The 23,200-nt window shown below is 50.3% G+C and overlaps 2 protein-coding genes across 10 annotated transcripts in view; one reads left to right on the top strand and one right to left on the bottom strand.

Annotated features, from left to right (window-relative positions):
* Nucleotides 1-5,176, top strand: part of STK24 (serine/threonine kinase 24) — a 103,810-nt gene extending 98,634 nt beyond the window's left edge. For all 6 annotated transcript variants that reach the window (XM_059685022.1, XM_059685019.1, XM_059685018.1 and 3 more), the window contains one exon: nt 2,312-5,176. In XM_059685022.1, the coding sequence (XP_059541005.1) occupies nt 2,312-2,348 (37 nt within the window). In that variant the 3' untranslated portion in view covers nt 2,349-5,176. The remainder of the gene's footprint in view (nt 1-2,311) is intronic.
* Nucleotides 5,177-6,490: 1,314 nt separating this feature from the next.
* Nucleotides 6,491-23,200, bottom strand: part of FARP1 (FERM, ARH/RhoGEF and pleckstrin domain protein 1) — a 277,332-nt gene continuing 260,622 nt past the window's right edge. For all 4 annotated transcript variants that reach the window (XM_059685013.1, XM_059685014.1, XM_059685015.1 and 1 more), the window contains exons 19-27: nt 19,799-19,929; nt 16,382-16,450; nt 16,070-16,159; nt 15,346-15,428; nt 15,157-15,269; nt 14,498-14,664; nt 10,002-10,109; nt 9,441-9,592; nt 6,491-7,977 (exon numbers count right to left, since the gene is read on the bottom strand). In XM_059685013.1, the coding sequence (XP_059540996.1) occupies nt 7,896-7,977; nt 9,441-9,592; nt 10,002-10,109; nt 14,498-14,664; nt 15,157-15,269; nt 15,346-15,428; nt 16,070-16,159; nt 16,382-16,450; nt 19,799-19,929 (995 nt within the window). In that variant the 3' untranslated portion in view covers nt 6,491-7,895. The remainder of the gene's footprint in view (nt 7,978-9,440; nt 9,593-10,001; nt 10,110-14,497; nt 14,665-15,156; nt 15,270-15,345; nt 15,429-16,069; nt 16,160-16,381; nt 16,451-19,798; nt 19,930-23,200) is intronic.

Genomic DNA, 23,200 nt, shown 5'->3' with positions numbered 1-23,200 from the left:
GATAGAACTAACCCAGAAACCTGTGGCATTATCTTGTTTTGGGTTTTGTTTTCTGCTTTTGTAGTGTCACTTTTTAGGACTGATATTTTCCACATTGTCCCAAATTGCTTGAAATTGTTAGTAATTTATATACGTAACTTGATTTCCCTGCAGCTACAGGGCTCGGGTGGTGGCCTGTGTGTTTAATTGGTCTGTCCCTCTGTTCCATTTTCTTTAGTTGCTGAAATGAGTTGATCTGTACCAGCGCTAATAGAAAGATAATGTGAGCTATACAGAATTTAAAATTTTCTAGTAGCCACATTTAAAAAAGGGAAACAATAAAAATAAAACAATTGTAAAGTCCTGGCCAGGTGGCTCAGTTGGCTGGAGTTGTCCTCATGTACAGCGAAAGGTTGCGGGTTTGATTCCGGTCCATGTGCATACCCAGATTGCTGGTTCAGTCCCTGGCCGGGGTTCATAAGGGAGGCAGTCGATCAATGTTCCTCTCCCTCTCCCCCTTCCTCTCACTAAAATCAATTCAAAAAACATATCCTCAGGTGAGGATTCAAAAAAAGTAAAAAAAAAGGAGCAAGTGAAATTAGTTTTATGTTTTTTAACCCATTGCATCCAAAATCTCATTTTAACATGTAATCAGTATTAGCATCATCAGTGAGGCATTTCACATTCGTTTCAGTACTAAGTCTTTGCAGTCCAGTGTGTGTTTTACATTTCACACACATCCAAATGTGAACCCGCCACCTTTCAGGCGCTCAGCAGCCATGTAAAATGCAGATATAATTGCCCACTGTCCACATTGTGCTTGAAGTTTTACTTTCCAGTGATGCCTTAGACATGCTGAGTCGGCACTCTTTCTCTTCCCCAGACGGGTCTTGCTTGTGTCTCTTTCCTTCTTGGTGTGCGAATGCTGTCTCCTCCTCAGCTTCTGGGGTCCTTATCTGCTTCCCCCCGACCTTGGCTGGTACTGTCCACTTACTCCTCCTGGGATCCCCAAGCTCTTCCTGTGTGTTCCTCACCCAGATGCCACCAAACACAGAGGCCCTTGCTCATGCCTCATGCTTATTTTATTCCCAGATGCATTGGGCAGTGGGTCACCTCAAAAATGAGAACCGCCTTTTCTAAAGCATTACGAAGGCTTCCTGTAGGTCTTGGTTGAGTTAACGTGTGGATCCTTTGTGTGGATCTCCTCCTCCCAGGACTCCGGCATTTATGTTTCTTGAAATGTGAGCCTTAGGATCTGTGGCTAAAGCATGCCTTTCAGGAGGATCTTGTGGGAGCACTTGTTCTCTGGCAGAGTGCTGAGTATTGTAACTGCCTGGGAAGAGGAGCTCTAGGTTGGAATACTTACGTAAGTCCCGTTAAACGTGTCCTCAGGCATCTGCTGTGGCTGGGTCCGTTTTGAGGTGTCTGAGGGAATCTTGGCCATGAGGAGACCTTGCACCCTCACCGCTCCCTTTTTTATATTCCAAAGCAAGACAATACTGTGGGATTATTGGAAAATAGAAGAAAGTATACATGATCCCACTATTCTAGCCCATTATCATTTCTGGTGCATTGCCTTCCATTATTATAAATGTCGTGAACTTACTAATTTTTTACATTTCTGAAAAGTATAGTGCACATGCACCTTTTTGGGCATTCTGTTGTATGTGTTTGGGATAAACAGATTGTAAAACTACAATTTTGCGCACACTTACTGATTTGTGTATAGATTTCATTGCTTAAATATTACAATTTCTAATGTGTTATTTTATTCAGGCGCTTTATTTACGTAACCATTTCTCTGTTGTTGGACATCAGAGTGCTTCCTAATTACTGTAATTACAGAAAACCCAAGAGACCATTTCAGGAAGGAGGGTGCCTGAGCAAGCCTCAGTTTTTGTGTGGCCAAAAGTGTTTCTTTGCACTGGTCCTCAAACCAGCCATGTTTGTGCATTCCTGCACTCTTACTCTGTCTTTGGTTAATACTGATTTTTCAATCTGATTATAAGTAAAGATGTATCATTTAGTGTTTTAGTCATACGGTTTTCTCTCCTGGGAGGCCGAACGACTTTCTCACTTTTTCCTACGTACTTTTAGTTCTTTTGTGGCTGAATTTAACTTCTCGGAAAATTTGTTGTTGGAATCATGATTTTGTTCATTTTTATGAATTCTTTATATAATAATCCATTGATAGTTGCTCCATATCTTGATGACTTGGCAGTGTATGAAAATTAATAGGACTTTGGTTATTGTTTGAATTATTGCCAATTAATTTTATAATTTTGAGAAATGACATTTGTTTATTTCTATTTCTCTCTCTGTTTTTTCCTAGATACTCGCTAAGTGGTGGAGGAACTTCGTCCCACTGAACTTCCTTTGGCATTTGGGGTTTTGTTTTTTCTTTCTTCTTCATCCCGCTCCTTTTAAACAGTCAACGAGAGCCTTTGCTGACTCCGCTGAAGAGCTGCACCGAGGGCTGGCCCGACCGAGGCTGCCCACACAGGCCTCGGCCTCCTTCCTCGTTGGCCTTGGCCGGATGAGTCTAGATGGGTGGGGAGGGTCAGCTCCTTCCAGCGGTCATTTTATTTTATTATTCTTGTTTTTAATTTTAACCATAGTGCACATATCAAGGAAAGTGTCTTTAAAAACAAACACACACCCTGAAATGTATATTTGGGATTATGATAAGGCAACTGAAGAAATGAAACCTCAGGTATCCTGCTTTAAGTTGTGCTCCCTCCCCGGGAGACGGAGAATCGCTCTGGTGGCTCAGTGTACAGATTTGTATATAGTGTCATTTTTACGGAAACCCTTTTGGCGTGCATAAGGAATCACTGTGTACAAATTGGCCAAGTGCTTCTGTAGATAATGTCAGTGGAGTAAATATTTGACAGGCCATAACTTGAGTCTATTGCCTTGCCTTTATTACATGTAAATTTTGAATTATGTGACCAGTGATTTGGGTTTTATTTTGTATTTGCAGGGTTTGCCATTAATAATAATTAATGCCCCTCTTAAGGAACACTCCTATTTGTACCTCAACAAATGCAAATTTTCCTCGTTTGCCCTACAACCCTTTTGGTACACTTAGAAGTTGATTTCCTTTTTCATTGATGGTACTATTTCTTAGTGTTTTAAATTGGAACATATCTTGTGTCATGAAGCTTTAAATTATTATTTTAAGTTTCTCCCCAATGAAGTACTCTCGTCTCACATTCGTTTGGAATCGTTCCACTGCCAGCGCCGCGCCAGCTGTCCGTTCTCCCATATGGTTTTGTTGCAGCTTGTAGTGAAAGCTGCATATCGTCTTTCCCACCTAAAATGTCTGGATGCTCACATGAATAAATTTTATAACACTTTCCTTGCATACTCTCTCTGAAACGTGACTCAAGAGGGCAGAGCGCCTGTTGTGTGTGTGTGTGGTTGTGTGGTGAGATGAGGCATTTTAGAATGCTCTAGGAAGAAGTGCCCAAATTCAAAATGCTGGATGTTCAGGTCAGTTCCCTATGCAACTTTAAAAATTAGTCATTGAGAAGATAGGGTTGAATTCTGCTGATTTGTAAAATTGTGCTCTCTCTTCCCAGGGACCTCAATTAAGGGTTATTTTGTTCTCATACAGGAGCCTGTGTCCACTAGCTTGGCAGCCAGGTGTCTACTTTTCTTGGCTTGTGACAGGGTCTTGTTTGCCAATGGGGCACCAGTCTCTGGGTTTGTGGTATGGGAATAGAGTTCTTGAAGCAATTCGACTGTCTGATTGAAGTATGCATGGCACTTTTATATTTTTGATATGAATCATTGTCACCTCTTGTTGGTGTCGCAGTTCTCGAGGGGAAGACGGGACTTTCGGAGGCAAGGGAGTTACTGGGTAAGCTTCGGGATGGAAGGTCAGGAACCTGTCGGCCTAGTGGCCTGGAAGTAACGAGAGGACGGAGCCCCGAGTGAGAGACGTTGGAGTGGGTGGTGATTGTTTAGGTTTGGTAGTGGAGTCTAGTTTTAAATCCTAAAATTAAATTTTGTTTTTTAAATTAGAAATAGATTTGGGTGAAATTTCTATAAAGGATACACTTTGGTTAGGGGACACAGAACTGAATTGCTAATTCTTATTGTAATGCTATTCTGCAGCAAGGATGTTAACTTGAACAATAAATTGTGTGTTTCCTTTTGTTTCCAAGAGTATTCTGTATGCGGGAGCTTTGATTTCCCTTTGTGAGGCCTAAGCCAAAGATCAGTTTTGCTCATTACAGGAGAATTACTCAAAGAATGAGCAGTGTTCCCCCTAAGTGCTTGTCTGATTTTAAGACGGACAACCTAGACAGCAGCTGATTTAAAGTTCCTAAAATTTGCCAGTGGACAATGGCATATCAAGACGATGCTGAAGCCAATCTTAAATACGAGTAATGGTTAGTAGATATTCTGCAATCACTAGATTATGATACACATTGCTGTCTCCCAGATAAAGTTGAACACGACTCTCTTAGTTTGTTGGAAGTATCTTCTGTTGGAAGTAGCTTCCTGGGAAAGATGTGGTTTAACTGAATGTTAAAAATGGATCACCTCCTTATACAATCTCTTCTGATCTGTTACTTTCTGTAGACACACAAACTCAGCTTGTGTTTTTAAGGAGGCTAGCATTTGGGTGTCCACTTCAAGTCCTTTATTAAAGACAGATCAGGTTCCGGAGCTACCAGGGGACCTGCCTCCGACCATAGAGACTGCTGTTGGTGTGTAGCCAGCCGGACCTGGGAGCTCAGCGTTCAAGATGGATTTACTAACACTTGGAAGTCTCTCGATGCCAAACCCCAGCAGCTAAGAGCTTATCCAGAGACTGCAGAAGGTGGTGGCGCTCCCAGCGGGGGAGACAGTTTCACACACAAGCACAGCTACCACCTTTTGGAAACCGAGCAGGGGGCCATCTTGATGTAACCAAGTGCCACGCACCTTCCGAATCTGACAGTTTTGTTCTCGAGTTGGTCTTGTGGAGTGTCTAATTCTTCACGTAGCATTTGTACCTTTCTTTTGGCAAAACATATGGTCTGTTTATAAGCGTTTTTATATGTTCTTCCTTAAAAAAAAACAAAAAACGGCTTCTGTATTTCTGCTATAAAATATGGCAATAAATGGGGAGTGCTGCAAGGTGTGTTCTTAAGCACAGGTACTGTATCACGCAAGGGTCAATAAAGTTCACAGAAAACAGTGATTTTTTACGTTCGTGTCTTATGTGTAGAGCAGTGGTTCTCAACCTTCCTCATGCCGCGACCCTTTAATGCAGTTCCTCATGTTGTGGTGACCCCCAATTTCATTGTTACAAATTGAACATCATTAAGCATAGTGATTAATCACAAAAACAATATGTAATTATGTATGTGTTCTCCGATGGTCTTAGGCGACCCCTGTGAAAGGGTCGTTCGACCCCCAGGTTGAGAACCACTGGTGTAGAGGGAATAGAGTGAACTTACCCCCCTCCCCCAAATTTATGTTGAAATCCTAATGCCCAGGCGATGGCAATAGGAGGGACTGATTAGGTGATGAGGGCAGAGCCTTCCTGATGTGATGAGTGTCCACGCAGAAGAGACCGCAAAAATCCCTCGCCCTCCAACATGTGAGGACGCATCGATGCTGGCTGTGACCAGGAAGGCTTTCAGCAGACTGCTGAGTCTGCTGGCACCTCCATCTTGGACTTCACAGCCTTCAGACTGTAAGAGACATCTCTGTCCTTTACAAGGCCCCTCAGTCTGGCATTTTTGTGATAGTAGCCGGGATGGACCAAGACAGGGTGGCTCTGAAACTGTTCGCGGCAGCTTGGGGGCAGTGAATTGCCCTCATGATTTGGACTTAGTTTTCTTAATTTTTACTGATTTTAGAGAAGGGAAAGGGAGAGAAACATCAATGATGAGAGAATCACTGATTAGCTGCCTCCTGCACGCCCCCTGGGGATTGAGCCTGCAACCCAGGCATGTGCCCTGACCAGGAATCGAACAGTGACCACCTGGCTCATAGGTCTACGCTCAACCACTGAGTCACACCAGACAGGTTTTCTTTGAAGTCACAGGGTAGCAGGGAGCACAGAGGTGCTACTCAGATCTGAACCGTTTCCAGCAAATGGGTTGGAATCCTTCAGAAATACTGAGGTGGGAGTTTCCCTGCTCCTGCCTCTGCCATCGTGGCTGTTCAGTGCACCCGAGCTTCAGCCTCCCAGGGTGCTGGTCTTGCCCCTGGGCGTATGTGGGAGAAGCCTCAGGGAACTCATCTCTAGGGCCCCTCCCTGTCTGCTTCACCCTCCTCCATTGGGTTTTAGTCCTTGTCTTAGATAGCCACCGGTCTTATATAGATGCCCGGTCTCTGAGTGCAGAGACTATAAAATAGGAAGTTTTTCAAAACGCCGTCTTCAAGAGTGATTGCGTCTGGTTTTCTTTTTCACATTCACCCGTAGTAACCAGCCAACTCCGCCCTCACTGGCAGAGACACCAACCCACCCGAATTAGATGAAAATAAAGCCAAGAGACAAGGTGGGTTGTTTTGCCTTAAAACTTCAATATGCTGGATTGTGGCGTGAGGTATTTTTATTCCCTTTTGTTAGTACTTAAAACCATCTGGTACACATTGTAAGGCAAATGATTAACACGTCTCAAGCTACTCGTCCACTTGTACATTGCCGATTCCACGCGGTCAGTCCCAGCTCCACGGAGTTGGGGTGGTCCTGCGTGTCTTAGGTGAGGGCTTTCTCAGCGGTGGTGCAGGACGGGGAGGACTGCGTCAGAAAGGGCTTAAGAACACTGGGGAATAGCAGCCACCGCTCTCACAGAGAATAGGCAAACAGGTTTTGACTAGTGGGCCCAGCATTACTGGGAACCATGTTCCCTGTGTTGTCCGACTGTCAAGATTGTGCAATGTCATACTGTCCTACCCCGTACCTGGGGGAATGAGTATAAAAAAGGAAAAAATGTTTTTTGAAGACAGGCACAATATATACTACTATTGAATGCGCAGTTCCGAACCACAGTTGAGTAGGATATAGATAGGTATGACGATGGGTGCCAGGGGACTACGCACCATCCTTCATGGTGCTCTTACATCCACAGCTCACAAATTCCATAACGTAACATCACAAATGGCCCTGATTACTGATATACAGGTTTTCATGCTTGTGAAACAGACAGCAAAACACCCACAGCTTAATACCTTCCCATTGTATATACCACTCACACAGTACAGTGATAGTCTAGACATCGCACTGGACTTCTGCTTCTCTTAGCAGGAAACAACCTGCTACGATTTGTCAATAGTCATCATTTGAACAATTTGGTCAGCTTGCACCAGGAAGTGGGTCTGGGAGCCAGCGTCTCACTGGAGCACGAGACCCCAGGGTGGCACGTAGTGTGCGGCAAATTGCTTACTAATCAAAGGAGTAACTTCCTATTATTATAAAAGTAGAAAGATTGAAAAAAAACGAAATCTGAAAATGATCTCATTTGCTTAAGACTGTGCCATGTGTATTGCAAACACTGGAGAATCCGTTTTCTTAAAATGCAGCAGCCTAGAAAAAGAAAAAGAAGAGCACTTGCCCTGTCTTTTGGTCAAACGGATGTGTTTGTACTGCTTTAAGGTGCAGTCGTGGAGGAAAAGTTGTCATTTGGCACTATATTAATGACAATGTTTTAATACTGGCACAAGCTAAAAACAGCCCGTCAAGGGAATGACAGAAAATGCCGCCAGCATTGGAGGTGGGAGCACTTCCGTTCAGATGGGAAATGAGCAGTGGAGAGACAAGGTTAGAATGGTTCTGCAGAGACAGGTGAGAGATGCTGTAAAACCATGTTGGTGTTTTCCAGACAGCCGTTCATTTTACTAGGCCTCACTGATAGAGAACGGCTGCCCGGAAAGCAGCCACGGCTGAGCCAGCTGACGGCATCCTGCCGTCAGTACACATGGGATTCTTTGTGACTCAGAGTGTGGGCGCGGGGGGCCGCGCTGGTGGCACTTCGGATCACCTCCATCCACCTAGAGCAAGAAAGCAAAACGGCTGTCAGGGCCCCTTTACAAGGTACGCCTCCGATGTCTTCTTATTTGTAATCTGCCATTTGAGCAGATGAAGAGTTCTTAAATGGACGCTCAGCACCCCCTGCACAGAAAGCAGGGCTAGGGTGCCTGCAGATGTTCCCCAGTCTCAGTCTGAGGACCACTGGCCTCCGCGTGGATGTGCCTTGCCCAAGATGTGGCAGCCCATCTCTTTAGAGCAGCGAGAGGTGAGGCGGCGCCTGGCTGTTTAGGAACGAATGCTCTCGTAACCCTTCCTTCGGCCCCTGGTGTGCATCCCACCCTGCTTATGGGACTCTGTTTTCTGTGTCCGAGTATGTGGGATCCTGGTTTTCAGATACCAGGGGACACTGGCGTTTTCTGGAGACGCTGCTGGTTGTCACAACGGAGGGAGTGCTGACATCTAGGGGTGGAGGCCAGAGGTGCTGCCATTAAGCACCTGCAGTGCACAGCACAGACCCTCCGAATCGTCTGGTCTAAATGTTGGTGGTGCTGAGGCTGAGAGAACCTGGGTGTGCCGCGCCGCCTGTCTTCACGGAGCTCACACGGGGCTCTAGCCGTTCCGTAATCATCAGGCTTTTTAGGGTCTCTCACTGAAGGCTGACGTATCCTGGCCACAGTAGTGACAAGATCCCACCTTGGGTAAATTTCCTAGCCCAGGGTCAGATTTGAGAATTGCTGTGCCCCGGCTCACTGCTCAGGCAGTACAGCTTGGAGACTGCTGCTGTGGGAGGTGGCCCTGGTGGTAAGCCACTGTGCTCTCTTTACTGGGGACTGTGCACAGAGCAAAGCCAGCCCAGCGATTAGAAACCCTTGTGGGGTCAGTGTCAGTAGGTGGTGGGGAAACAAGTTAGTGAGAATTTTCTCCCTGAACAGGGTGGGGACTGCTGCCCTGTCTGTGGCCTGAGGACTGACAGAAGCTTACATAGTCTCATCAGGGTGCCGTTCCAGGGGCCCAGAATTACTCTTGACATTTCAGGAACAGACGGAAGCCACTGGGCAAGCATGGTGGCCTGCTCTCTCCATTTTACTTTGGTTTTCGGCTCTCGCACTGTCCCTCACTAATAAGGTAACTGAGAGGCACCAGGATTCCTTCCCTTCCTCGTGTGGTCTTTTGACGGAAACCTAGCCTTTGACCGCAGCCCATCGGGAATGTTAGGACTGAACAGCTACAGAAGCCACAGACGGATAAACACACGCTAGAGATCTAAGTGTGTAGCGTTAACTAGCACTGCAGGTTAAGGACGAAGGATGCTTCTCTGGGAGCAGAAGGGGACTCTGGAGAGACCCTGATTTATCCGCAGCACCTGCCAGGGTCAGAAGGACAAGGGCGGGAATGCCCACAGCGGGCTCTCCTAACAGCTTGCCTGGGAGAAATCCTATTGTTTAAGGGACGAGTGGCCTTTTTCTGCAGGGGGGACGTTTACCTTTCAAACGTGTATTCGCTTTCGGCCCGGAAGTAGTACACGTGGGACTTGAAGTGCAGCTTGAACACGTAGTCCTTGTGGATGTCCTCGGACTCCGAGGGAATGGTGAGCGAATAGCCAAGCAGGGGCAGGCTGGCCAGGGGGTGATTGTCCTGGAAAGGCCCACAGAAGGTGGCGTTGGAGAGGCGGAGCCCGGCTGCAGCCTCTTACCCTGCAGCCGCTCTGGGAGCCGAGGCACTTGGTCCTGGCCCGTGCTCTGTGGGCCAGCTAGTGCATCCCAGCCAGGACACAGGCCATCAACCCCGTCGCTGCCCCTCCCCAGCCAACCAGCACCCAGGTCGCCTTCAGCAAATGATGTCAGCCTCCACCTGAGTCGAGGGTCTCATGGATATGGCGTCTTATAGGCCCCTTCTGACACCTGGCTGCTTTCTCCCGATGTCTGCCCCATGACAGGGGAGGGTGTGGTGTTGGGGGTCCCTAAGGTTCTCCCCAGCCTGCACACTTCTATCCCAAGGGTCACAGGGCCCCTGCCCCCCCCCCCCGGGGGGGGGCGGTGCATACCTGGTGTGATTTGTAGAAGAACAGGCAGAAGTTTGTGAACACCACCCACAGCTTCTGCCACCCGTTGCTGTTTTTGAATTTCCTCAGCAGGTTCCCAGACAGCTGATTCTGAAAGACAAGTCGGCCTGTAAGGCACACAGGTGGGGTCCAGACACCTGGGCCTGGGAAGGACCACAGGCTCCTCAGTCCAGGGGGGCTTCCTGAGACTGACTGACAGTGGCCTTTCTCCCTGGTAGGTGAACCGCATGATGGGATTAATTCTTTCTGTCACCTCTTATGGGTTGAATTATGTCCTCATCTTCCCCAAAAGATGTGCTAACCCCAATACCTCAGAATGTGGCCTTGGAAATAGGCCCTCACAGCTATAATTAAGAGGCAGCTGTAAGGAAGCAAGGCAGGCCCTTAGTCCCCGTGGCTGACGTCCTTATGCGAGAGGAGAGGCGGACTGCAGTGACGGACGAGCCGAAGAACACATGGCCAGCAAACCACAGAAGGGGGAAGAGGCAAGGAGGGATCTGCCCTTACAAGTGTTAGAGGGCGCTGGCCCTCTTGACACCTAGCTTTCCAGAGTCATGACACAAATCTCGTTGAGCCACCCCATTGGCAGTGCCTTGTTATGGCAGCCACAGGGAGGGATCCAATACCCCTCAACTGGGAGCCCTCACTGAGCCCCCGCCAGCAGCTCCTGGCTGCCATCTAGTGGCCCAGGCAGAACAGTGGCTTTTGGGAGAGGTGACCTCTCCCCAGGAGCTACAGGAAGAGTGACTGGTAGAGGAGCATTCCAGGGCATGCTGGTAGCCCCTGTGACCACACAGCACTGCTGGGAACTGCCAGGCAGCCGAGGCAACACCACGCGCAGAGGTGCACGTCCTTGCGGGCTCCCCAGTGCCCCTCCCTCCATCACCGGCTGTGAGGAGGACACCGAGGAGGCCGTCCACGCCCCTGAGGGCAGCTCATTCCCAGGGAGACTCCCGGGGGGAACATGGTGGATGGTCACGCTTTGTGGATGTGACCGGGTTGTCTGTTCACTTACAGTGGTTACATGGCCACGTCTGCCACAATTAACAAGATGCGTAAAAAGTATTCTGAATCGACTTCTATCCCTTTGGTACTTATCCAGTAACTTGTATTTCACCCAATAAACATGTCAGAGTACCCCTTTAAGTAAGGCAGGAGTTGAGATGTGTTTTAGATGTGTTTGCCCTCAAGTTGCTCACAGTCTGATGGGGAGACAGGACACAGGAAGTACCGCCCGTCCTGTGGAGTGGAGTCAGCTGAGCCGAGGGGGATGCCACAGAGGGAGGGGGTGTCCTGTCGCCATGTCTGGCTGCCACTCACCTACTGGCTGAAAGGCACAGAGAACCGGGGGAGGGGGGAGAGTGTGCCCTGGGTCCCAGCAGGTGATGGCACAACCAGAGTTGGGATGTGGTGCTGCTGCAACATCACAGTGCATCACACTGGAGACGAGGAGGACAGCACGCGTTCTTTTCCTTATAGTTCATGTGTTTATACTGAATCAAATTCCCCCCGATAGTCCGAAAGACCTCTCTCGGATGCCATTATCTGTGGAGCAAGACAGCCCCATCGTGTGGTATACGCACTGGATTGAGGCAGGTTCAAGAGAACCCTCTACCTGCCACCACCTTCAATCCTTTCTGGAACATGCGAGGGTATAAACTCTGAGTGACAGCCTAGGTGCTCCTTAACCATTCCCACTGGCCTGGCCTCCCAATGCCACTGAAACTGCCTCCACTACGGTCTCTGAGGATGACTCTTAGGTCAGGACCAGTCTCCAGCCTTGCCCCAGAGCAGCTGACACCGCATTTCTGTGCTGTCTTTCACAGTGACCTCTTCTCCCCTCTCCCCGGCTTCCAAACTTTCAGTCCCTGTTGGGCGTAATGTATGTTCAAGTCCGAAGTCCTAATACCTGTGGGGGTGATCTTATTTGGAAACCAGGCCTTTGCAGGTGTCAGCAAGTTAGGAGATCATACTGGAGGGAGGGGTGTCCTAATTCCGATGACTATTGTCCTTATGAGGACGACATTTTAACACGAGACACAGCCATGCTGCCCAGTGAGACGGAGGCTGAGGTCAGAGTGATGAGGTCAGAGGGTTGCCGGTCATCACCAGAAGCCGAGAGGCGTGGAGCAGACCCTCCCCAGGGCCTCCAGCAGGAGCCGACATCTGCTCTTGGACCGCTGCCCTCCAGCAGGGTTAGAAGATACTCTGGCAGCCACAGACAGCTAAGTCCCCGCCGCCGACTCTCCCTCAGCGCCGTCCTTCCATCCTGAGTCTCCCTGTATCCGATCCCTCCCGGATCTCTGCCGCCTCCTAACGTCAGTCTTAAAATAACGTTGATCATCTCGCCTCTGATCCCTCCGAAGGCGAGGCTGCCTGCTGACTGTCCCAGCCTCGCATGAGCTCCAGTGCACGCTGGCTTGACCAGACTTGTCGCTCATCTTTGTGGTGTCCCCAAACCTCCCCGTTACTCATTTCTACCCGTGCGAGTCCGACAGGAGACACCTGGGAGAGGGAGTGGAGGGTGAGAAGGAAGGAGCTGCTTGCTTCCCTTTGCCGATAGCAGAGCCCGGGCCTGGAAGAGGGGAGCTCGCCTGTCAGTCGGGGTGGGGCGTGCATCTGGCACCCAAAGGAGCCCAGCACGGACATCAGGCGGAAGGCATGCACCTGGGGAAGGGGGATCTGGCAAGGGAGGGGTGTTTGCAGTGACAGATGAGCCAGTGCCGTGTGTTTAACCTGCATTTTTGCCACCTGAAAACCACACCTAGAAGCTTGCTTTCATGCTCTATAGTTCTTGGCAAACTTCTCCAAGGGCCACATAGTAAATATTTGGGGCTTTCCAGGCCAAGAGGCAAAATCAAAGATATGTGCATTTGTAGTAGCCACTGAAAATAAAACCCGTTCTTGGCTCATGGGCTGTAAACAACCAGGGCTGGGCAGGATTTGGCTCGGGGGCTGCAGTCCGCTGACTCGGCTGCTAGACTCACCTGCCCATATGGACGAAGGACTGCAGCTGTGTGGACGGCCACCCGGAAAGAGCTGGCCCGAGGAAGCGTCTCTGGGCCGCCTGTGACCTCCCTCCCCTGGGTGTTTGCTACGTTCTTGGATGACCGACGTTTCGAGCCGAGAGGTCCCACACCTTGACAGTCCTACCTACACCTCAGCTCGCGGAGATGGTGTGGAGCAGGCAGAGACAAGCCCCCTCAGGCGCTGCACTCCCACCAGCTGCCCTGGACTAGGCTGGGTCTGATCAGGTGTTTTCCCACCAGCCGGTCCCGGGTTCTTCCCCACTCCCCTGGCTGGAAAGAGCCCTGTTCCCTGGAAGAAATCTCCAGCCGGCAAGCTCTGCAGGCAGAGCCAGTGTGACGGGAGGGAGAAGCTGAGTACAGAGGCCTGTGGGAGGGAAGGGGCTCCCCACGGGGCGGAGAGGGATGTTCCCTGCAGCCCACGGGAGCCAGGCGCGGCCCGGGGAGCCTCAGTGTCCCCTTGAGGGTGTCTTCAAAAGCAGATCCGGGTTTTAGGACACTAGCAGGCAAACTCGAAGTCAGCAGCTGCACGGAGCTGTGAAGGTCACCTCCAGAAAACCACCTCAGAATCCCTGCAGACCACCGTCCGCCAGGGAATGTGTGACATGTCCCCAATACTGTCAGTTCAAAGAGCAAACATGCTGCTGCTCCTGGCAGTCTCTCACGGGGCACTGTTTGGGCCAGGCTCTTCAGGAATTCAGAACTCTCAGCTTTTAGAAAGATACTCCCGTGCGTCTACCATATAGCAGCCAGGCAGCGGGGCCTGGGCGCCACCCAGAAGCAGACGTAGCAGTTGTATGGTGAAACATGGCCATTCACACAAAACACGGTGCAAGCTTCTCAACCGCTCAGGTCAGGTTCTGCTGCCAGTGGGACCAGAAGGGAGCTTGGCGGTTTCAGAGCTTGCTGGCTGTGGCGTTTTCTGAAAGGGTAGGGATCATGGGCCTGGACTAGAGGGTACTTGGGGAATGGGGTTTGGAGGACTCTGGAAGGTGGGGTCACAATCTGGGGGGCCCCACCACCAAAGCTAACTCAGGACAACGCCCAGAGCCCCCAGGGAGGCTGTGCCATGGCCCTGGCTGGGGTCCGCCTTCTGACCCTTCTGCCTCCTCGCACCCGATTCAGGCGTGTGGGTGGCTGCTCTAGGACATGGCAACCTCGGCGCTGGGAGCTCTCCATCCGCCATCACTGGGGCCGTTTCTCTGCCTCTGGCGCGGACACATGGCTAAACGCACGACAGTCCCTGCCCCCCGCCCCGCTGACTCCATGAGAAGAAAGGAAACTGGGGAGATAGAGACGGCCAGAGAACAAAAGCTGTGGGGACGAATGAAGGCCCAAGAGCCGAGGTCGTGTTCACCTGAGAGGGTGAGCCGAATGCTCAAAGGATGAGTCATCCTTGTCCGTGCAACCCCCCGCCCCCCCTGCACCCGACCCCAGGGCCACAGCCGGTACCTCCACGGCCACGCTGAAGTCCACCATGGAGACGCTGGTGTTGCGGTGCCAGCACACGTGCACCATGGTGTTGCCGCGGTGGGGGGCCTGGCGCTCCAGCGAGGTGCGGGAGGCGCTGAGGTCGTCCTCGGACTCCTGGTCGGCCACGGTGGCCTCATCGGGGGACTCTGTGCATGTGGCAAAAGGCAGTGCTTCTGATCTCTGCTGGCCAGAGGGGCCCTTTCCTGACCCCTCCCGGGTGGCTGGGGGCACTCCGTGATGTGGTCCCGGGTCCCCAGTGCAGCCACTGAGCAGGAAGTCACACTAGCAGCCTCCTGCCTGTCAGGGTCCCACCCGGGGCCCCAGCACACCTGGGCACGGGGCCGCGGCTTGCCCAGCATGTGGACGGTCTGCTTCCTCTCCCTGGTCGGTCACACTCCGGATGACAAGCAGCGATGCTGGCCCAGAAAAGGTGCCTTCCCTGCTCCCTCACTTTTAAGGATTTTTATATTTTTAGGAAATGGAATTTCCTTGATTTTTAGCTTTGAGTATGAATGTAGTCCATGGATCTGAGGCCCACGAGGTAAGGTGACTAAGTGCATGGGCTGCTCACCCTCTGTAAGCCCGCGCTGCCCACCCCTCAGCTAATTCCTGGGGGCAGTGGGCCTCCCCACACTTACTGTTGTCAGGGGGGCTGCTGGCGAGGAACTCGGCAGTGGGGCCGCTGCTCTTCTCTGCCAAATCAATGGCCATCTGTATGTCCTCAACCCACTTCTCCATCTCGGACCGGGAGCTGAAGAAGAGACGGACGTCAGGTTTTCAGACCACAGCAGGTCGAAGGGTCAACAGGGAAGAGGGCCCCGTGTTACCTGGCGGCCACGATGATGGACTGCCGCTGGCCCCGCAGGGTGAGGCAGTGGGGCACGCCCCACTCATCTTCACTTTTCTCGATCTGTGGGGTGAGCGTTCGGAACGTTACTACCAAGGAGCAAGCGAGACACTCAGTGCGTTTTCAGATGTTCACGGAAAGGGCCATGGCCCGGAGAAACAAGTCAGAAAATGAACCAGAAAGGGAAAAGAACGATCAAAAGGCACTGGATATTTTCCGGTAGAGCTCAGGCGCTGCCTTCAGCCAACCACTGAGGAGAATGTGGGTGTGTCCCAGGGAGCGATCCTGTGCTGACTGGCCGGCTGCATCTGCCAACCCAGGGTCACAGAATACGGACACCTGTCCACTGGCACATCTGGGGCTCCGTGACTCCACGTGGGTGGTCAGGGCCCCCGGGCCAGGCACAGCGCCGTGGAAGGCACGTTCACCCCACATGGCCATGTCATCTTGCCTCTGCACTTAATTCCAGAAGCAGGATGCCCACGAACCCCACATGCAGAGGAAGAGCCAGGTCCCAGCACCTCTCCAGGGAGCCCGAACCAGTGAGGGTTCCCGAGGCACCTGGGGTGCTCTCACTTCCTTGTCAAGTCCCTCCTTTTCCTTCCCCACGTCACCGTCACTGGCTCAGGCTGCCTTCGGCCAGGCACACAAACTGCAGGCAGCCCAGAGGGCAAGGCCCGGTTCTGTGCCGGGCTGGTACTCACGGTCATGCCGTAGAGCGGGAGCTGCCCGTGCACTTTAAACTGATTCGAGATCGTCAGTCCCCGGCTTGTGTACAGCAAGACGTCGTTGAACTAGAAGACAAGGACAAGTGCAGCTGAGATGCATGGGCTCCGTTTGAAACCAGAACGTGCAGAAAGTGTTTTCAAAATACTGCATGACAATTCGTTGATCTCAACAACTCCAAGCTGAGCAGCAAGCTGCTCCTCCTGCCTCCCAGGTGCCCCCCATGGGCAGCAGGGCCTGGCCCTGTGGACCACGGACCATAGTGAGGACAAGCAGCTCTCACCACTCACCAGGAAAAACATGCGCTGCTGCAGCCCCTTCCCGGAGAGCTTGCTGAGGCTTCCCAGGCGGATGAATTCCTGCGGAGAAAGCAGACCTGGCTGGGAGCGTGCAAACCTGGGTCCACACAGAGACTCTGGCTTCCTCACACCACGGTCCCTTTCACGCTAAAAATCGTAGCGATCACATTAACTGTACTGAATGCTGTGCTCCGCCTTCTCCTTCCCAGGAACCTGTTGGCAGGGACCATGGGCTCCACTAACAGAGAGGAAACCAGCACTCAGGTCCAGTGGTGTGACGCTGGCTCACAGTCAGGCCTGTAATTATGCACTTATCCCCTGGGGCCTGCAGGCTCCCCACTGCGGGAAAGGGAAAAGGACCCGACCAGTTACAAACTGGCAGCAAGGGTCCAGAAGACAGACACGCCCCAGGAGAGCACTATGAACAGAGGAGTCTTTCCCGTGACTTGAAACTCTGGCTCTCAGAAGCTAGTAACTGTTCTAGGATAACCGAGCAAGAGGCAAACGTATCTAAGGAACTCTTCCTCCTGAACTGAACTCTGAGAGGGTGTGAACCATATGGGGCCACTAAACTCCCTCCCTGCACCCCCCCACCCCCCAACACACACAACTCATTATTTTAAAATCGTAGTAAAATACACATAAAATTTTCCACTCGTGTATTCGAGGTGTGCCTCCTGCCTTTTCATCACCCAACGGGAATGCTGTGCCCGGTAAGAAGCCTCCTGTTTCCCTCCCTCAGGCACACAAATCCCAGGCAGCCACCACTGGGGTTTTTATAACTCTCTAGATTTGCCTAGTCTGGATAGTTCATATAAATTGAATTTATAATATGTGGCCACACTTTCCTCACATAGTGCGGATCAGAGCTTCACTCCTTCCACAAATGCTCTGTGGCCGAACATTTCATCGTACGGACAGACCACATTTTGTTTATCCATTCACCTGTCAATGGGACATTGTGGCGGCTTCCCCTTTTGGCTACCGAGAATAGTGCTGCCACGGACAGTTCTGCTCAAGTTTTTGTCTGAATACCTGTTCTCAATTCTTCTGGGGATATGCCCAGGGGTGGAATTGCTGGGTCACATGGGAATTCTGTTAACCTATTGAGGAACCTCTAAACTGGTTTCCACAGCTCTGCTTTTAAAACGTAGCTGCAAGTTCTTGTCTCTGTCCCCTTCCCTTGGATGTGGGTGGGCTGGTGACTGATTTGACCAATACAGTATGGAAGTGATGCCACGTGACCTGAGACTAGATCATAAAACTACACGTAGCCTCTACTATGTCCTTGGGAGCAGCTGCTCTTGGAGCCCTGAGGCGCACATAATCAGTAAGACTGCCCTGGATCCAGGCTCATGAAACCCCTCATGGCTCTCCGTGCAGTCCCAGCTGAGCCCAGCCTCCAGCCATCCCTGCCAGGTGTCAGCCTTGGACCCTCCAGACCAGCCCTATGTCCATAGGACCTCTGTCAATGCTGCATAGAGCAGAAGAGCCACCTGGCCGAGCCCTGACCAACTTCTGATTCACAAAACCATGGCACAGACTACAAGGCTGTTTTGAGCCACTAGTTATTGGAGTAGTGTGTCACATAACAAGATTCCTGGAACACCTGCCACGAGATATTTCTGTGTTCCCAGCATCATCTGAGCCAGGAATAGGGACTCAGCCAAGTCATTGTGATCCCATAGACTTCTGCACAGCCTAACAACTCTTTGGTCCTTTATGATACATGAATCAAAGGCTATGTCTGCTAATAATCTCACTGACTAGTTTTGGGGCTCAACAAAGTAACAGAATAAATACTTGCAGGGCCATAGGGTGGACATAAACAACATGATGTGAGGAAATGGTGTCTCGGGGACCACATTCAACACTGAAGGGCATCAGAGAATGAGAACAGTGACCCTAGCGTGCTGCTGTCACTCTTGTTTCCACCTCACGTTTGTTGCCATTGGTTTTAATGTTTTTTATTTTTTTTTTGCTGTTGAAATGATTAGTACAATTTTAAAATATAAAAAGGCTATCAAGAATGCTGATGTTGCTAAGGGTGTGAAAGTGCTCACAAAATGACCATTACAGGCAATTGGAGAGGTAGAAAATGGTTGACGTGGATAAAGGGACAGCAGTTACCAGTGACAGCATTTCAGGGGCAGTGACGTGTGAAAAAGCGAAGATGCTACATCTGATCTCCTGAAAGATAACCCTGGAAGGAGTGCTGAAAGTGATTCGTTTAAGGCCAGTAGGGGCTGGTTCGATACATGTAAGAAAAGAGATGTTTGTTTATAGATTAAACAGTACAGTAGACATGTACTTTATATAAGAAAGGTTAAAACGGAATCATATGGGGGTCTGGAATGAATGAATTCAACTTACATTATTTTTAATGGGGAAAAATGATTGGGTTTTCAAACAAATAGCTTCTCAAACAGCTATTTGTCTGAAAGGAATTAAACTCAAGAACCGAGGTTCCACTGTACAAAGAGATGTTCCCCCATCTTCCCTAAGCTGCACGGGTTTAAAGTCTCCAGGGCAGCTACCTGTCAGATGCGAATGCGAGCCCCGGGCATAATGGAAACTTGTGTGAAGGTAAAGGCCGGTATGCAGAGGCTAAAATTCCCTTCTGAGCCTGGGTGATGGAGAGTTCAAAGTCGGGGAGCTGTAGGAGAAAGAGCTCATGGATTTGGTGACATGTACCACCTGGCGAATAGTTTGGATTCTTGGGAAGAGAAGTGGAAAAAGGCAGGCCGTGCTGTATCCTGAACATTCCCAAGGGTCTGGAGGAAGCGTGTCTGTGCAGCGAGGCTGCGTCACCGTGCACAGCCTGCATCTCATCTCACAAGGGCTGCTCAGCGAGGCCACCGCGCAAGTGAAGCTGCAGCTCTCCCTGAATCAGGCTGTGGCTCAAATGTCATTTTAATTCCTAGTTAAAATTACATTATGTACAGAAAAGTAAATCTTTTAAAAATAGTTTCCATCCATACATGGGAATTAACAGCATGATTTCACGCACTAGCTTTTCCTCTGCCTTTGCTAGCACTATTTTACCCAATTAAAAATTTTTATCTTCCATTTTCACTTACCTACATTTTAATACACAAAATAAGCTATCTCAAATCATCTTAGAACATGGCAGGGGGAAAAAAGGAAATTAACACATCAACCAATAAGGAGAAAAAGCAGAATACTGCATCTACTTCATAAAGGCTTGCTTTTATCTCCTTCTAACACGAAATTTCCGAATGTGATATTCAAGGTTTCCCCCCCAATTATCCCCGGGTGGAAGGAAGCCACTGCAGAAGGATGACGTTTTAACTTGGAGTATCTGTATTCAAACCGTGCAAATGTACGTCACTTCAGTGCCGCTTTACTGGCTTGGCCTCCAATGCATGAGAGGGTGCAGCTGCTTACCCTTCCTGGAATCACAAGATTGTCGACGCCAATCAAGTCTTTCTTGAGTTCGTGCAGCTTCTGGAAGTTCTCCATCTTGATCATCGTACCGTGGAGCTGGGCCACCATCTCCGTGATCTCCGCCAGCGCCGCTAATGAAGAAACACGGACACGCAGCATTAGCGGCAGACGAGGGTTTTCCCCTCCAACGTCTTTAAGCTCAACTCTGCAGGGCAATGATATCCCGCCGTGGCTGAGCTATCTTGGATGCTGTCCTTCTAGGGCAGCGGTTCTCAACCTGTGGGTCGCGACCCCTTTGGGGGTCGAACGACCCTTTCACAGGGGTCGCCTAAGACCATCGGAAAACACATATATAATTACATACTGTTTTTGTGATTAATCACTATGCTTTAATTATGTTCAATTTGTAACAATGAAAATACATCCTGAATATCAGATATTTATATTACGATTGATAACAGTAGCAAAATTACAGCTATGAAGTAGCAACAAAAATAATTTTATGGTTGGGGGTCACCACAACATGAGGAACTGTATTAAAGGGTCGCGGCACTGGGAAGGTTGAGAACCACTGTTCTAGGGAAAACACCGCTGTCTCACAAATAAACACCGAGTGCTTTGCTTTACTTTGTATTGATTTGCTTTGCCTGAGCTTCCCAAAAGCTGTGTGAAAATGTAATTGACCCCTTCATCGCTGCATGGAGTACAGCTGCCCTCCAGTGAGAACTGCTTGTTGGCCCAGAGGGGAAGCTGCAGGGGAACAGGGTGCCTAGAATTCTGTCCCAGGGCAGCAATTTTTTACCCCCTTCTCTGGAAAGAACAGAGAACAGAGGCACAGGACAACCTGGGCAAAAGGGGGATCTTTCTGGGAGAGAGTCTATCGATAGTGCAACTTCTGAGTAATGAACATTCATTCCAGCACCCCCAGGATTACCTTCTGCAGGAGCCATACCGTTTACCAAGATGGTGGCCAAGAAACGAAACTTTATTTTGCAATATGGGCACATCTCCCCTACACGGGCAGGCATCCAACATGTACAAGGGGCTGATGCGCTATTAGCACGTGTTTGGGTGGCATGCAAAGCCACCGCCGCTGAGCATTCGCGTGTTTTTGTCAAGAAAGCGAGAAATACTTGCCAACTGAACTTCAGGCACCAGAAAATGAAGCACTTCCACGTTGCAAGGGGAGCATTCCATTTTCCTGCCTTCTCCCTGGGGATGCCAATTAAATGCTTCCCAGCTAATCACAGAATGCTGTGTAAGCCACAGCGACAGACCCCAAGGCTTGCTCAATCTTCAGACATTACCAGCCAGTTTAGCCCAATGAACAATTACTGGGCACCAAATGCTCAGTGGGGCGGGGTCAGGCCTCTGAGAGGAAGGAGCCGGCACCTGGTCCCGCGGGGCTCATGGTGCAGAGTCCTGGGAACAGCTCTCGGCACTCCTCATCCCCGACATCCAGGAACTGTATGTTGAGGTATAGTTTGAATTCCCCAGCCGTTTTACTGTGATGCCACCATATGAATGAAGCTACATAACAAATGCTCTTTCCATTGAATTGTCAAAGACAGACTTTTCTCGCTGGGGGCTGTTTAGTACAATGCAATCTGGGCGAGTCAGCCAAGGATAGCACATGGGAAACGAAAGACGAGACATCTCCCGCCCTCCTGGGTGATACAGCTGCACAGCTCTGGGTGCTCAGGGCCACAGTGGCTTTGGGTCATCCTGTGCAGATACGACAGAACGAGGCAGGCGGGCGGAGAAGGTCATGCAGGCTCACGGCCAGGCAGGAACTGAGGCTTAAAGGAGGAGCACTGTGCAGGGAGGGACAAGGAGGTGGGAGCAGGGACTCCAAGCAGAGGAACAGAACATGCCAAGGCATGAGGCACCACGGTTTGTCTTAAAGACTGACAGTTAACAGCAAAGCAAAACCATGTCACAAGCCATGTCTGTTCCCCGTCTGTGAATTGCCAGTGTCTTCATTGTTTTTGCTAAATCTCCTCGTGGGCAGTCCTTTTAAAAACTAATTTGTAGCATCTTCAATAAATTCTAGATACCAACAGTGAATTTTCTAGAACAAGCCCCCTATCACCATTCCCCTCCTTAAAACCCTTCCCGTCTTCCCTTTACTCTTAGGTTGAGGTCTGCTAGGGTTTATGAGACCCCACGGGATCTGGTCTCTGCTTACTTTTCCAGCCTCATTTCTGCTGCTCTCCCTCTGCAGTCCACACAGAACTTCTCCTATCTGGAATGTTCCATAGTCTCTGTCCCCTTTGGACCTCTGTACGTGCAGTTCCCAACTCTCTGCTGCACACTCTGCCCTCATCCAAGAAACTCCTACTTATACGCTAGCCCTAAGCTTAGTTACCCTTCCCTCAGCCAGTCCCCACTGAGCCTGGAAGGCCAGGCCAGAAGCCACCCGACCTACGGCACCGGGTACTTCTCTCTTTCAGGTCAGCCACTGCCCAGGTCCCCCCTCTGTCCCGTGAGTGCGTTCCATGAGTAGGGCCCACACCCGCTCCTCTTTCTAATATACCGAGTACTCAGCAGGTGCCCAGTGCGTATCTGCTGCAGGAGATGGGTCGATGGCCTGAGAGAACTGAGTATCACCCAGTTTCTATGCAAAGAAGAGATGCACTTAGAAAATGAGGATACAGGTGACTTGAGAGATGGGAGGTATTTTGATAATATTTTAGGTGAGAGATACAGGCCTTGACATACTAGAGGGTGAGCAAATTCGTGTAATTGTCAACAGCCACCAGCCCAGCTGGGGAGTAGAGGGGGCACAGCATCAGACCTCAGGGCCCTGGCCCTTGAGGGGCTGATGGTTCCGGCATTAACAGACCACATGTCACATGAGACAAACGACCCAGGTTCAAAAAGGCAATACGTGGCCCTGGGAAGAGAGCATGGAATGCCAGCTCTGACCTTTACTGAGTGACAAGTCCCTTACCTCCTCTGAGCCTCGGTCTTCTTATCTATAAAATGGGATGGCAACACTTATTTCATGGGGTTGCTAAAGGCGTAAAGGTGTTAACATAGCAAGATCCCTGGCACAGCACCTGGCCCAGGAGCTGAGTGAGGGACAATAATATCATGAGACAGTAGGGTAGAATGGTCAAGAACGTGGGTTACTTTCCAGCTCTGTGACTCTGGGCAGGTTCCTTGACCTCTCTGGTCTCAGCAGCCTCTCATCCCCTATGTAAAATGAACTCACCCTGCCTTGGGTGAAATGCTTGGTGAAGTCACTGGCACATGACAAACGCCCAGCAGGTATGAGCACTATTTATTACAAGCCATTTTCCGTGGCCGGTCCAAGGAGCGAGTGATGCGTTTGAACTGTGTAAGGAGGGGAGGGGTTCCCCAAGGGGGCTGACTCCCAGTGTAGCGCCTCAGGGTTCT

The sequence above is a fragment of the Myotis daubentonii genome, chromosome 2 (assembly GCF_963259705.1).
Source record: "Myotis daubentonii chromosome 2, mMyoDau2.1, whole genome shotgun sequence".
NCBI classification, from domain to species: Eukaryota; Metazoa; Chordata; class Mammalia; order Chiroptera; family Vespertilionidae; genus Myotis; species Myotis daubentonii.
This window is presented reverse-complemented; position numbering and strand designations above follow the sequence as displayed.